At 43.7% G+C, this 14982-nt stretch overlaps 3 protein-coding genes across 6 annotated transcripts; 2 read left to right on the forward strand and 1 right to left on the reverse strand.

The window, feature by feature from the left end:
* The first annotated feature begins 960 nt into the window (after positions 1-960).
* On the forward strand, positions 961-3068 carry LOC118506486 (putative OPA3-like protein CG13603). 3 transcript variants are annotated; one of them, XM_036043667.1, is made up of 4 exons: positions 961-1443; positions 1511-1653; positions 1720-1845; positions 1906-3068. In XM_036043667.1, the coding sequence occupies exons 1-4, from the start codon at positions 1133-1135 to the stop codon at positions 2031-2033; spliced, it is 708 nt and encodes a 235-aa protein (XP_035899560.1). In that variant the 5' UTR covers positions 961-1132; the 3' UTR covers positions 2034-3068. The 3 variants fall into 3 exon arrangements, with proteins under 3 accessions (XP_035899560.1, XP_035899561.1, XP_035899559.1); XM_036043668.1 differs by having other exon boundaries at positions 1910-3068; XM_036043666.1 differs by having other exon boundaries at positions 1720-3015.
* On the reverse strand, positions 3040-9760 carry LOC118506481 (protein P54-like). Of its 2 annotated transcripts, none has more exons than XM_036043662.1 (2): positions 8885-9760; positions 3040-3984 (listed from the first exon to the last, which is right to left on the reverse strand). In XM_036043662.1, the coding sequence occupies exons 1-2, from the start codon at positions 9596-9598 to the stop codon at positions 3418-3420; spliced, it is 1281 nt and encodes a 426-aa protein (XP_035899555.1). In that variant the 5' UTR covers positions 9599-9760; the 3' UTR covers positions 3040-3417. The 2 variants fall into 2 exon arrangements, with proteins under 2 accessions (XP_035899555.1, XP_035899556.1); XM_036043663.1 differs by lacking the exon at positions 8885-9760 and adding an exon at positions 4073-4544.
* Positions 9761-10969: 1209 nt separating this feature from the next.
* On the forward strand, positions 10970-14944 carry LOC118506479 (coatomer subunit beta). The gene is made up of 6 exons (XM_036043659.1): positions 10970-11325; positions 11412-12921; positions 13004-13824; positions 13911-14184; positions 14260-14365; positions 14441-14944. The coding sequence occupies exons 1-6, from the start codon at positions 11232-11234 to the stop codon at positions 14513-14515; spliced, it is 2880 nt and encodes a 959-aa protein (XP_035899552.1). The 5' UTR covers positions 10970-11231; the 3' UTR covers positions 14516-14944.
* The last annotated feature ends 38 nt before the right edge of the window (positions 14945-14982 follow it).

The raw sequence follows: 14982 nt of genomic DNA on the forward strand, positions 1-14982 counted from the left end.
CGGAGAACAATAAATTTACGATAACGAGTGACGAAGCGCATTGGACACCCTGGAGTATCTGGTTTGAAGTCAATAGTAATGGTATATGTCTAATGGCCAAGGATGGACAGTGTAATCGAGTACGTCTTAAGACGTGAACCCCTGTGCTAGAGGACGTTATATTTTTGCTAGGACTGCCCAATTCTGGACTACGCCTGTGTCACCGCTATGTATAGGTTGAAAAGGATACAGCGAAAGAATCAAACTTCCCCAACAGGCGTTTTCTAAATGACCCCTTTAGTGCCAACTCCCTCTGATTCGTCAACTGTTTGGCTTTATCATGCTCGCAATTTATTCACTGCTAAAATCATTCTCCCCAACATCGACTCTGGTGGAAGGACCCACAGAGTAAAAATACACGGGTATAAAAATAAAATCGAAGAAAAAAATACTTCTATTCTCTTCTTAAACATCACTTTGTTGCAATTGTGTAATGTGCGTATTGCTGATTAAATTGTCTTTGGATACATAAAGTTCGGGCGACCCTCTGGTAGTTGCGGTAGTATCTCCGGCCTCTAAACGGTAGGATCTATAGTCAAATCCCGTCCAGTCCGCCACCCCGTACGCAATAGTGACTCTCTATTTATGGGTAAAATCAAATCAAGAGAGCCAAAAATGGTAGGCAAGACCTTGCTGGGTACTATTTCCTAAAAATAAGAAGAAGATATGCAAGAAACTGTCGATACTACTACTCTGGAATCGCCATTTCTGGTTACCCTTAATCATCCCTTAACATCAACAAAATCATCCAGATATCCGTTCACCGAGTTAACAATTAAGCTAATTATCCATGGAATATTAGTAGATGTATAATACAAGAAAATAAACCGTTAATTGCCTCGAAATGTTAAAATAAAAACTTTCGCAGCACAATGTGTCCAAAAACTTCAGGCGCAAAGATTTGAAGCATAGCATATATACAGCTTGTTGATCGCAGCTGACGCGAGCGGTTTGCTTACCACGGGCTGCTGCTCTATTGCGTAAATCAAGTTATTGTGGTGCTGCTGCTAGCGTTATCGTGTTGTGCCTCGCCAAAGATCCCGCGAACTTTTACCTTGCCACACAAAACCGAAAGTACGAGTACAAGAGCAGAATGGTTGTGGGCGCATTTCCAGTAGCCAAGCTTGGCATACTTGCCATGAAGCAAATTTCCAAACCGGTAGCCAACATGCTGAAAGAGCGTGCGAAACACAGCAATTTCTTTCGCAAGTATATTTGCATGCCACCGGCACAGCTTTACCATTTCGTGGAGGTGAAGACGAAAATGCGGGCCCTGAATCTGGGCAAACCTACCACCGTGCCCAACCTGAACGAAGCGATGGCCATCGAGCTGGGTGCGAACTTGCTGGGCGAGTTCATCATTTTCGCGATAGGTGCCGGGTTACTTTTGTTGGAGTATCAAAGGTAAGAAAGTCAGTTCGTCGTTGCATTGGGAAGCGTGTTAGTGATAAGCATCCCGCTCCCCTTCCAGACAGGTGCGCAAGGAAGCTAACAAGGATGAGATGTTGTTGCAGGAGAAGCTGGAACAGCAGGCCGCCATAAATGAGCTAAACTTCCAAGTACAGCGCTTGGACACACAGCTGCGAGAATTGGCCCGAGTTACGGCTGATCTTGGTAAGTGCGGACGAAGAGCTTTCCAATGTATTGCTTATTAAACTGTGTGTGTGTGTGCCTTTTCAGAGGCAAGATCATCGTGGAAACCGAAAATTCTGGACGAGTTACCATTCGGTAACAAGAAGAATAAAAGCGAACAGGCGCTTTATATTCCTACCACACCTGACCGCAAGGATCCTTCCGCTGCCAGTGGTAATAGAGGCCTCATTTCCCGTGCATTGGAAATTATAGATAATGAAGTTTTTTACAAAGACAGCTCAGCAGACACTTCCGACGACGAATACTCAGACCAGCGTCAGCCGGGCATAGTCACCCGTAGCTTAAATTATCTACTAGCAACCAACTCTAACCCCTCGGAAGCGACCGAAAGACAAGGATAGAACCCCCCGACGATGGATAACCACATCACAGTATACAGCCATCGCACACCATCCCAGTGGGGGTCTTGCATGCCTGTTCTGTCCATGGGGACGGCGGGTGGATGTGGGTCGTTCAGTGCCATTCTCATGACGTGATCAGCTCACCGGATCCTCACGATGGACAGCAGTGTACAGATATTGTTCCTTCATTTTCGTTTGGTTTGTAGCTTGTGCGAGTGTGGTTTCCCGTTTTTACTTCCCGTGCTTTTATAGTTTTTGTTTTCAATTTATATTATGTTATAAACAAAGTGCTGTTAGTCAGGTTGACGTTATACGAAGATTGTATCGTGTGTAGTTTAGCGTGCAGCATGTGAAACACATGCTTTAGTTGTATTATTTCCACGCAGGAATACAATCAAATCAAACTCATTGTGAATGTGTTATCGTACGTTGTGTTATCGGTCTTACGGTTAGTTGCTTCTTTTATTTTATAACAATTGAACAAACCGTGTTCAGAATCTTTGATTTCCTAGTAATATAGCGTTTTTCTCGATTCGTTTCGTAGTCTTTCATTTTTTTTTTTATTCGTAACGAACGTCCTGGCCGTATTGCTCGTAGTCTTTCATTTAATTAAGCACACTTAAGTCAATGAATTAAGAGCTATCTCAATTGTAGGTATTTATGAATCGCTGGGGAAAATACTAACGTATTTCTCGTCCCCTTAGCACAAGGAAAAGTGTCGTGGAAAATGGATTTATGTTACAAAACCTTACCACTCTAGTGTAAAGGTTTTACTGCTCTGTCGTAAAAAGAAGGAAGAAACAAAAGGTCACACCACCGAAACATATATGCTCGGGGGATAGCTATAGCAATACGAGTTGCACCCATTACGAAACCCATGAGTCCCCTAGCCAAAGGTGAAAACTCGTCAACGTACAGTGCTGTGATGTGATCGCGTTTCCGTGTAAATAATGGTGTGTAAAGTCGAAGAAGCGAGTAATAAACAAATTCCAAACACAAAACAATGTAAATTGTGCAACGGCACACAACTGCTAACCACAGCTGGTTTATTGATTAAACAAAATTAATGGAAGCATGTACATGAAAAAGGGACACGATATACAGAGATTTTAGCTTACTAAATTTAAACGAATACACTTACATCGACATTGGAAAATAGAGCAAGAGTCGCTTGAAAATCTTCTTGTCTTGCCTCTTAACGACCGCACATGATCGCTGATCACATTTGCCGCCAGGGTTTGGATGGGACTGAATGCGGTAAGTATGGTCGGGATAGACAGTCCCTATTAACGAAACAGGCGGCTAGTTTTTCAGCTACGGTTGGTGCCGAGACGAAGAAGAGAAGTCGGTCGAACCTTTAATCGCTATGATAGATCGTTAAGCTCTAACCTAACCGTTTCCTAGCCACCTTTGACGAATGTGACGGATTTGGCTGCTTGCGTTTCAAGCGGTTCGGTGATGGTTTTGCGGCCGATGATGAGCCTGGTTCGTTCTGTTCTCGGTTCGTGCTAGGCTCTGGGGGGGGCACTGTTTCGGTTGAGCTACTACTGCTCGTAGCTACCTCTTGCGAGTCTTGGCTACTAACGTTGCTTTCGTTAGCTGGAGCATCTTCCTGTACCCGGGCATTTGCAGCCTCGGCGACGGTGGCTGCATTTTCCGTTGGTTCGTTGTTGGGCACCACGTCGTTTTCCTGTGGCGTCTCGGCGGGCTCTTCCACGGCATCGGTGGAATCGACCGACATAGTGCGGGAGCTAGCAGTGGATTCAGCCGACAATGTTCTCGAGCTTGCCGATGACTCGGCAGCGGTAGAGTTTCGCGCTTGTTCTTCATCACGCAGCTTTACGAATCGTTTTTGCGCCGATTGGATCTGTTCGATCAGTCGATGGTGGAGTAGAATTTTGTCCAGACACGCTTCACAGATGGTTTTCGGTAGTTCGTCCTCTTCATTGATCTAAACGGATGCGCAGCGGATGGATAAAAAATAGAGCGTTTTAGTTTGGGTTGTTTGTTGGGAGATTTCATTGTGCGATATGCGCCACCTCTATCGGAAGATAGCTGTTGATTTTCTGCAGCAAGTTGTACTCGAGCCCATCGGCCCCATAGATGAAAATCACCATACGATTCATCTTTGAGCACAGCCTGCATATAAACCCTGTACAACACGCCTCCATTAAACTACCCATGATTGTGATTTGATATTTTCGCACCACTTTCCAAACAAGAAAACCACTATTATCGTTTAATTACGAGCCTGCGAAGGATTTCTTCTTCTTCTTCTTCTTCTGTCGAGGTGTTTCACGATTCGGCACAGAAGTCCAGCTTTCTGGGCCCTTCCGTGCTACTTCGTGAGCTTGTGTACACAAAGACCTCTAGGTATGTGGACCGACTACTAAGGTCATATGTCCCTATTTTTTTCCACTGTTTCCTGCATTATTTCGATATTGTTTTTTGAGATTTTTATGTTGGTGTTGATTGCTCTTCCCATGCTTGACACTTCGTGTGCTCGAGCCTGTCATAAGTCTGTTTACATTTGCTACTTCTGTTCTTTATGCTTTTTTCGTTTCCTTCCCTTTTCTGGTCCATTCTGTTCTGTCTTCTTTAGATCTAGAATTTGATTTTGTTTGCTTGTATAAAGTTTAAAACTTTTTGGATTACCTGTGTTTGTTTAGCTTTCCAACTGTTGATGAAAGCTTCTTCTACTGGTATTTTGTCTTTCGTTCTTTCTGTTTCAAACCTGATGCAATGGAAAATTCTATGTCGTCCAGTGTCTGGGATATTGCAGGTTCTGCATATACCATCTTCTATGACTTTGAATTTTTGTAGCCAGTAGTTGCTGTAATCGTGTCCCGCGATCAGTCTGTTAATTATTTTTATGTCTCTAGGCGATAGTTTCATTTTGTGATGCCACATTTTTTTTTCAATTTTTGACTGGTATTTCTCAAATTTTTTTCCTTTAGTTACACACATATCCGTGTACCATCTATCCGTTTCTTGTCTCGTTTTTTCTTGTAGTTTTGCTATAGCGTCCTTAAAACGTATCCTATTGTTAATTATTAGATTGCTTCTAGTCCCTTCCTTAGCCAATTCGTCTGCTATTTCGTTGCCCTCGATGTTTACGTGGCTGGGGATCCATTGTATGGTTGCCTCTAAGTACTCGCAGTTGTTAATAATTCTACTTATGATATCATCTGTGTACTGATATTCTGTGGCTTGCTTTATTAGGATACAGGCCGATTTACTGTCTGTATATATGGTGGGTTTTCTAATTCTTTGGAGGACTGCGTACTCTAGAGCCTTTTTTATTGCATACAACTCTGTTGTGCATACCGATACTTCATTTTGTAGTTTAAAGGCTAGTTTTTCTTCTATTTCCTTTTCCTTAATAATGTATATTCCTATTCCACAGCCATTGCTATTTTTGCTGCCGTCTGTGAATATTTTGAGCTTAGCTTTGTTTGAGTTTATCATCTCAATACTGAGTTGTTTCACCAATAAGGGGTTGCAGTTGTTTTTTTTTTCGGTCAAACTCGGTACATTTTCCCTTACATTTATGTATTGGTAATTATTGTTTAGATAGTTAAAACTTATTTTAGATACTATGCTTAGAATTTCTTGATTTTCCTTGTATATTTTTTCTGTAGCAGATAATTTAAGAATATTATTTGAATCAGGTACTTTGTTTAGGATTAGCATGTTTTTTGAGGGATATGCTACCGTCTTGACAAGCTGTTTGGCGACTAGATATTTACTTCTGATTGCAAATGGGATCTCTGCTGCAATGGCATAAAGAGTATTTGTGGGGGTGGTCTTTGTGCACCCTGTCACTCTTCTTAGAGACTGATTTAGTATGGTGTCTATGGTTTTGAGTTTTGTTTTTGTGGCATTTAAGCTAAAACCAATGCCATATTCCATGCTTCCGCGGATTAGTGCCCTATGTACTTGTATGGCCTTTTCAGGATCTATATGATTTCTAAAATTGCAAATTGTTTTAATAGCGTTTAACCTTTTTGTAGCTTTACTTTTTTGATTCTCCAAATGTTGATGAAATTTTAATTGGCTGTCTATTGTGACTCCCAAGAATCTGTGTTCTTTGGTTTTCTGTATATAACGTCCTGCTGTTTGTATGTTTACGTTGAAATTGTTTTTTGGGAAAGTCATATATGTACATTTTTGGGGGTTGATTTCAAGATTCAGTTCTTTTAGTTTGAGTGTCAACCAATTAAGGGATCTTTGTATAGAATTTTCCACGGCATCTTGTGTGAGTCCGGTTTCGATAATGACAAAATCGTCTGCGTATTGTAGTAGTTTAATTTTTCCCATATTTATGTCATGGCAACTGCTGGTGTATATGTTGAAGAGTGTCGGGGAGAGGACATCCCCCTGTGGGAGCCCGTTCGACACTCTTCTCTTGATTGTTTCGCCATCAACGGATATTTCTAAGCTTCTGTTTTTGAGAAAGCTGCTAATCCAAGCAATAACATCGTTAGTTATCGTTAGGGATTGCATTATTGCTGTAAGCTCATTCGATAATACACTATTGTACGCGTTTTTAACATCTATAAAAACCACACCAGTGTATTTTTTTTTTCTATTGTTTCCCGTTATGGTGTTGATTAGCAAGTCAATCATATCTGTGGTCGATCTATTTTTGCGAAAGCCAAAGCTGGTTTCCGGCAGAAGTAAATGCTTTTCCAGGTAGTCTGTAATTCTTGATAGTACGGCTGTGTTTGCTACTTTTAAAATTGTCATTAATAGTGCTATTGGCCTAAAATTTGTAATTTCATTTAGGTCTTTTCCGATTTTGCCGATTGCGATTATTTTGATTCTTTTTAGTCTATGAGGTACCTTTCCCTCTCGGTACATTGCGTTGATTTCTTCTATTATTTTCAATGCCATCTCATCATTTAGGATTTTGAGCGTATCATATGTAATGCCATCAACCCCTGGTGTAGTATTATTTTTTGATTTTAGTATTTTGTGCCATTTGTCAAGGTTTAAAAGTTTTATTTCTGAATCGTATAGGAGTGGTGTCCTCATGAGGTTGTTTGTTGTGTGTTTAGAAATTGGGAAATTTATTTTAAGGAATTTTTTGGCATTTTGATGGCTGGAGTTTATGAGATTAGAGTATTGCTTACAACCTTTTTTCCCATGGCATTTGTTGATAATGTTCCATAATTCAGTGCTGGTGGTGTCAGTGTTTACTTTATCTAACCATTTTTCAAAATTTTTTCGTTTTTCTATTTTTTTGAGGAGTTTAAACTTTGCTAAATCCTTTTTAAATTCGATATGATTTTCCAGGGTTTTGTTCGTGTTAAATTTTTTCCTACTTTCGTTTTTCTTTTCCCACGCTATTTTAAGTTCCTCCGTCCACCACGATTTTGGGGTATAATTGCAATTTCTTGTATTATTTTTTATTATCTTTTTGATGTCTTTAGCAATACTGGCCATGGTGGTGTGTTCCATGACTTTTAATTGACGGATTTGTTCTTCTACTAGAGCTTTGTTAATGATTTTGTTGTTGGTCGGGATTGTGGGTTCTTGGATAAAGGTGTAGATTAATTTATGTCCACTGTTACCTATGTGTTGATCACAAACTATTCTGCGCGTTTCTTGTACTATGTCTGGTGACACGATTGTTAGGTCGATTGCGGTATCCCTTTTGTTTGGATCACTGCTTATAAAAGTTGGTTCTTTGTTATTAATTAAGATCATGTCTGAGGAGTTTATTTCATTGATTGTTATTGAACCTTTTGTATCATTGAAATGATTACCCCATATTCTGTGGTGGGCATTGAAGTCTCCTACTACAATGATTTTGCTATGTCTTTTTGCTAGATCTAGTATTTTGGTTAAAATTATATTATAAAATGTCTTTGGCGTTGTTGGTTTTACGTAAGTCGATACTACTACCAAGTTTAATATTTTTATCTTTATGCCCACCGTTTGTATAAAATTACTTGAGTGATGTATATGCAAAAGCTCGAATTTGAATTTTTTGTTGATTATAATACTGCTACCTCCGTAGCCGTCTTCTCTGGTTTGGTGTATGTGGTGGTAATTTGGGATTTTTATCTCTTTTGTAGTGTCTTCTTTAAGCCACGTCTCTTGTAGGCACACAACGTCTATGTTCTCGTCTGATATAATTTTTTTCAGTTCATCATTGTTTTTTATGAGTCCTTGAATGTTTGCTTGCATTATTTTCAGCTCTTTTAAATCGTGCAAGGGACCGTCTTGTGTGGCAGTTTTCCTTTTTTTCTAGTATATTTTTGTTATTGATTTATTTATTGTTTGTTGTTGTTTTTTTTTTCGTACAATTTTTTTTTTTTTTTTTAGGATGGTTTTTGCTCGTCAGTTTTTTTGCAGTGAAAGATGATCTTATCATCTATTGAGAGCGATCTTGATGTGACTGTAGTCCCATCCTGTGTTTTGATAATTTTTTGATAATTTTTTGTAATTGGTTTTAATGTGTCGTTTGTTTTGGATGTTGTTGGTTCTTCTGTTTCCATTATTGTCTGTTGGCGTGTTATGTTCTGTGTTGTTATTTGTTCTGTTTTGTCTGTTTTCTTTCTGTCTGTAGGAGTGATTTCTTTGTTCTGTGTTTTTGTCTGTGTGTTTTGTTCGATATTTGTTGCGTTATTTTGTGTCGTCTTTGCGTATGTCATATTCGTTGAAGTGAATTTTTTTGGTGGCGTAGGACACTGTCTACGTCTGATGGCTCTTGCTTCTTTGTATGTGATTCGGTTAATCGTCTTTATCTTCTGTATCTCCGTTTCATCTATGTATATAGGGCAGTCTTTGTCTAATGTATTGTGGTTGTCACCACACGATACGCACTTAGTGATAACACATACCTCTTCATGCGCCGGTAAACTGCAGTTGGCACATGTACGTTCACCTTTACACCATTTTTTTGTGTGACCGATTTTTAAGCACGTGGCACAGCGCATTGGTTTGGGGATGTATAGATCGACGAGCAGAGGGTAGAACCCGAAATCCACTGATCGTGGCACTCTTGTTGTGTTGAACGTAAGTATCGCCGTTTTGCTGTTTCTTAACACATTTTCCACTTTTCTTTTCATTATGTTCACTTCCGTCACTTTTTGATCTTTTAGTCCCGAAAGGATTTCCTCTTCCGACATAAATTCGATGTCCGGGCAACGAATTACACCTTTTGTGGTATTCAGTGTTGGATGTTCGTACACTTTCACTTCGATATTTCCGTTAGTGTCTGGAATTTTTTTAATTCTTTCAGCTTTTTCTGCCAGATTTTCGTTTTTCACTTTAATTAATAGTTTTCCACCACGTACTCGGCTCACTTGCTCTGGTTTGCATCCGAGAGCGTTTTCAATAATTTTTTGCAATAAGAAAGGGTTACATTTTGTTAGGTCCTTGCCCTCTGATACAGACTCCATTATGAGTACTTTCTCTTCTTCAACCACTTGGTTTCTAAGGCTGGCGGTCATGTTTGATGTTTTTCCATATTTCCGCCTAGGTTCACCTAAGTCAGTCAGAATATCGAACTGATTTCCAACGGGGATGCCCCCGCCAGGGTCTTTGACCCTCATCTTTCTTAAAAAAACTTCTCTCTTTTGCTTCCTATTTTTTCACTGGTATCGACTGAAGAAATTTCTCGCTTAGCAACAAGGATATGGAACGTGTTCACTTTCGCTTGCGGTATATGCGTTAGGCGTTTCTAACGGTGCAATTGAAAAAATAACCACGTGTTTACTCTTCAGTGTCCAACTGTCGAATGCTGCGAAGGATTTGCGTTTACGTTTTGTTTGTTGTGAAAGTTGTCATCTTCGATTGCATTCCCACTGGTCCTGTCGAGCAGTTTCCGCACAACGTCCTCAGCTTTGTACCCAATTTTGTGCTCGTGTGCAACATTCCATATTGCTATCCCTCTTTGCCAGTACGGCAATGATCGTCTGTGCTGCTCTGTCAATTTTTCCACAGCCTGTGTCGATGTGTATACGTGTGTATGCCACTGCTCGACCGTGTAAACGCGCGGTATTGGTATGTATTGTCGCGTCGGTGTAGACTTGACAGGTACGGTGCCGGCACGGAAACAAACCATTGGCCGCAGTTGCTGTTATGGATTAGAATTGTGTTTAGGCAAAGCAAATTTGCCAGCCAAAACATCCGCGTCACGTCGAGATCGCTCCTGTATCGGAGGGACCGTCGCATTAATCAATTGTGTTAAAAATTTGCGGGAAAAACGTAGTGCAATGAAAGCCTTTGGCTCTCTTTCGGAGCCGGCGTAGGAAGCTTCCGGATGTGTTTCGGAGCCGGCATTGGATACTATCGGAGTGTTTAAAGAGGCGGATGAGGTCTCTGAGGGCCAAAGCCTCTTTTAATAAATGATTTTAAAAAGAGCTGTTTTGTTTGTGAAGCAAATAGTGGCAAGGCGAAAGAAAACACATATCACAATACATACAAACAGCGTGATCACACACACATGTATACCGCTGGAGCGCAAACGCTCACGCACACCACCCCATAAGCCCGAATCCGAACGTCCTCATAATGTCCTCAGCCCATATAAAAACGTCCTCAATTTTGTATGGCCGGCGGGCTTGTGACACAAAATTAGGACGTTGCATGCGGATTCGAGCACTTGTATGACGAGTGGGTTCTGCAGTACGAACAAGGTTAATATATCTAGATAGTGGCACTATGGAACAGAAGGAATGCATGACAGATTGATGCATGAATGGTTTTTATAGTTGGTGCAACTATCGTATTAAATAATTTTCTTTTCAATGGTGTACTAAAGACATCGCTATTATTTCTCTCCAAAATGTAAAAAAAGGAAAATAAAAATGGCCTAACTGTACGACACATCGCGGCCGTCATACCTTTGCTCGATCCATCTCGTAGAACAGTATGTTGACAGCGCGTCCATGTGTGTGTGTGCAAAGAAATGACTAGCCGCCGTATAAACGTATCTCATGACACGTATTGATAATTGTCATCGCTAAACTGGGCTGAATTTCGGTGCACCGGAGCGCAGAAAGAGTGAAAATAGTGACGAAAGCCATAAATTTACACCACTTTAGTGCAGGAAAGGGCCTCGCGTTCATATCCGACAGTTTCCCGAGCTGTATGCGCTATCCTGTGTTGCACGGTTTGCGTTAGCTGCGCCTGAGAAAAGTGACTTCAGCTCTCGGTTCAACAAGACCACAGAAAACTGCGGCGATGGCGTCGGGGTCTGAGGGAATGTCGTGTTACACGATAATAAATCCACCCGAAATTGAGCTATACAATGAGATGCAGATTAAGCAGGATCTCGGTAAGTACCACCAATGCTTCGGATGGTCACTACAACAAACAAACACACTAGCTAACGCACAATCCTTCCCGGTTGCTTGCTTGCAGAGAAGGGTGAAGTGAACGTCAAGATCGAGACGATGAAACGAGTCATCCAGCTAATGTTGCAGGGCGAACGGTTGCCAAATCTGCTGATGACGATCATTCGTTTCGTGCTGCCGCTGCAAAATCACACCCTCAAGAAGCTGCTGCTGATTTACTGGGAGATTGTGCCGAAAACATCGCCCGACGGAAAGCTGCTGCAGGAGATGATACTGGTCTGCGATGCGTACCGGAAGGATCTGCAGCACCCGAACGAGTTTCTGCGCGGCGCTACGTTGCGCTTTCTGTGCAAGCTCAAGGAACCGGAGCTGCTGGAACCGCTAATGCCCACCATTCGCAGCAGTCTCGAGCACCGTCACTCGTACGTACGGCGCAATGCGGTGCTGGCCATTTTTACCATCTACAAGAACTTTGACTGGCTGGTGCCGGATGGGCCGGAGCTGATTGCCAACTTCCTCGACACACAGCAGGACATGTCGTGCAAGCGCAACGCGTTCCTGATGCTGCTGCACGCGGATCAGGAGCGGGCGCTGAACTATTTGGCCTCCTGTCTGGACCAGGTGAGCAGCTTCGGTGACATTCTGCAGCTGGTGATCGTCGAGCTGATCTACAAGGTGTGCCACGCTAATCCGGCCGAACGGTCGCGCTTCATTCGCTGCATCTACAATCTGTTGAACTCGTCCTCGAACGCGGTCCGGTACGAGGCGGCCGGTACGCTGGTGACGCTTTCCACTGCACCGACCGCCATCAAGGCGGCCGTCAGCTGTTACATCGATCTAATCGTAAAGGAGAGCGACAACAACGTCAAGCTGATCGTGCTGGATCGGTTGATAGCGCTGAAGGAGAACGAAAACATCGAACGCATCATGCAGGAGCTGGTGATGGACGTGCTGCGGGTGCTGAGCGCCACCGATATCGAGGTGCGCCGCAAAACGCTTGCGCTGGCAATGGATCTGGTTTCGTCGCGCAACATCGAGGAGATGGTGCTGGTGCTGAAGAAGGAGGTGTCCAAAACGCACAACATCGAGCACGAAGACACGGGCAAGTATCGGCAGCTGCTCGTGCGCACGCTGCACACTTGCTGCATCAAGTTCCCGGATGTGGCCGCTGCCGTCATTCCCGTGCTGGTGGAATTCTTATCCGACACGAACGAGTTGGCCGCCGGCGATGTGTTGGTGTTTGTGCGCGAAGCCATCCAAAAGTTTTCCCACCTGCAGCCACTGGTCATCGAGAAGCTGCTCGAAGCGTTTCCGGCCATCAAGTCGGCCAAAATCCACCGCACTACGCTGTGGATTTTGGGCGAGTATGCCAACTCGCTGAAGGACATTATGGAGGTAATCGGGGTCGTTAACCGTGCGCTGGGTGAGGTACCGATAGTCGAGGCGGAACAGAGCCGTCTGGCCGGAAACGACAACGCCGAGGAAGAGCAAAAGTCAGCCGAAACGACGGTGAACAGCACGAATAAAGTGACATCGGACGGCACGTACGCTACGCAGAGTGCGTTCAGCGTTGCACCGTAAGTATTCACTTTCCTGGAGCAGGAAAAGTCTGACGAGTTTTACTAACGGATCCACCGTTTGTTTCTTTGCGTCTGCCAGGGTTGCCAAAAAGGTGGAACGGCCACCGCTCCGCCAGTACATGATGGATGGGGACTTTTTCGTTGCGGCCACCCTTGCCTCAACGCTAACGAAGCTGGCCTTAAAGTTTATCCAGCTGGAGCCGAACGAAAAGAAGCAGAATCGTCTTTGCACCTGCGCGATGCTTATCATGAGCTCCATTCTGCACCTGGGCAAGTCCGGTTTGCCGACGAAAGCGATCACCAACGATGACACCGACCGGATCTATCTCTGTCTCAAGACGCTCACCATGCGGACGCCCGAGATTGTTGAAATTTTCACTCAAAGCTGCAGAAACGCGCTGGCCAACATGCTGAGCGCGCAGAGCAACGAAAAGGCGCAGGAGAAAAAGGACAAGCAGCAGAAGAACGCGGCCAAAATTCAGCCCGACGATCCGATCGCTTTCACGCAGCTGGCGAACGGTAAGCACGATCAGCTGGGCGAGAACGTGTTCGAGCTGAGCTTGAACCAAGCGCTGGCCGGTACCAAGAGTACCGCCCTGACCGACATCGCGTCCCCGAACAGCAAGCTAAACAAGGTGACGCAGCTGACCGGTTTCTCCGATCCGGTGTATGCGGAAGCGTACGTGCACGTGAACCAGTACGATATTGTGCTGGACGTGCTGATTGTGAATCAAACGAGCGACACGCTGCAGAACTGTACGCTCGAGCTGGCCACGGTCGGGGATCTGAAGTTGGTTGAGAAGCCGCATCCGGTCGTGCTTGCACCGCACGATTTCTGCAACATCAAGGCGAACGTGAAGGTGTCGTCCACGGAAAATGGCATCATCTTCGGTAACATTGGTAAGTAGTAGGCGGTGGCTGTAGTTACCATCACGACCCAGAATGTTAAAATGGTGTACGCCGGTGCCTCTTTTTTCCTTCTCTAGTGTACGACACAACGTTTTCCTCGAACGTGGTCGTGCTGAACACGATCCAGATCGACATCATGGACTACATCCTGCCGGCCACCTGCACCGATACCGAGTTCCGCACGATGTGGGTCGAGTTTGAGTGGGAGAACAAGGTGTCGGTCAACACGACGCTTACCGATTTGCATGACTACCTGCGGCTGCTGCTCAAGTCCACCAACATGAAGTGCCTCACGCCGGAAAAGGCACTTTCGGGCCAGTGTGGTTTTATGGCGGCCAACATGTACGCGAGGTAAGTAAGGGAGGCTGTGAGAAGGGTGGAAAACGGGTGTGCGTTATACACTTTCCCCCTTTTTTTTGATTGTAGGTCGATTTTCGGCGAGGATGCCCTAGCAAACTTAAGCATCGAGAAGCCCTTAGATCGACCGGATGCGCCCGTAACCGGGCATATAAGAATACGCGCCAAGAGCCAGGTAAATGCCAAAAATGCCTCAATACAAACCGAGCTTCTATCTAAACACATAATCCTCTCCTATCTACCAACACAGGGCATGGCTCTAAGCTTGGGCGATAAGATCAACCATACGCAAAAGTGTTTGCAGGAAAAATCGGTTGCCGCTTAATACACTCCACCGCCGCGTTCTTAGTTGTGCGAGAGATTCTAGTATTCTTGCCCCGTCTGCGTGTGTGTGTGCACTAATTGCGAAGGGGTAAACAGAGATGATGGATAGAAAGAAAAGCTGCTCGATGAATTTCAATTACAGCAACACACACGGAACGGCAGGTGCAGGGGATCGCTTGTTTCCTTTGCTGCACACTCCTTAGTTTACATGCGACACCAGAGTGCAGCAGATCCGTTTTGCCACCAGCATCATGCACTTTGGGAGGGGGGTAAGACCATGGGGGTATCGAGTCTCCATTCCTATATTTTATCTTTTTTTTTTTTTAAATAGTAACAGTTATCTATTCGTGCACCTATTATTCATTAACGGAGGATTCTTCCGGCATGAATTCTATCGCAAAATAAATAAGAAAATCTGTTTATCCATTCACACGAGCTAGGCTAGCATTAATGTGCGGTAGAGGGAAA

This window comes from Anopheles stephensi, chromosome 2 (assembly GCF_013141755.1).
Source record: "Anopheles stephensi strain Indian chromosome 2, UCI_ANSTEP_V1.0, whole genome shotgun sequence".
Taxonomy (NCBI): Eukaryota; Metazoa; Arthropoda; class Insecta; order Diptera; family Culicidae; genus Anopheles; species Anopheles stephensi.

Excerpts from the sequence above, each read along its gene's own strand:
- LOC118506479 (XM_036043659.1), top strand. The coding sequence starts at position 11,232 with ATGGCGTCGGGGTCTGAGGGAATGTCGTGTTACACGATAATAAATCCA. Across the intron at positions 13,825-13,910 it reads CATCATCTTCGGTAACATTG|TGTACGACACAACGTTTTCC; the intron begins GTAAGTAGTAGG and ends TTCCTTCTCTAG. Across the intron at positions 14,185-14,259 it reads GCGGCCAACATGTACGCGAG|GTCGATTTTCGGCGAGGATG; the intron begins GTAAGTAAGGGA and ends TTTTGATTGTAG.
- LOC118506481 (XM_036043662.1), bottom strand. The coding sequence starts at position 9,598 with ATGAGGGTCAAAGACCCTGGCGGGGGCATCCCCGTTGGAAATCAGTTC. Across the intron at positions 3,985-8,884 it reads GTTTACCGGCGCATGAAGAG|ATCAATGAAGAGGACGAACT; the intron begins GTATGTGTTATC and ends GCATCCGTTTAG.
- LOC118506486 (XM_036043666.1), top strand. The coding sequence starts at position 1,133 with ATGGTTGTGGGCGCATTTCCAGTAGCCAAGCTTGGCATACTTGCCATG. Across the intron at positions 1,444-1,510 it reads CTTTTGTTGGAGTATCAAAG|ACAGGTGCGCAAGGAAGCTA; the intron begins GTAAGAAAGTCA and ends CTCCCCTTCCAG. Across the intron at positions 1,654-1,719 it reads CCGAGTTACGGCTGATCTTG|AGGCAAGATCATCGTGGAAA; the intron begins GTAAGTGCGGAC and ends GTGCCTTTTCAG.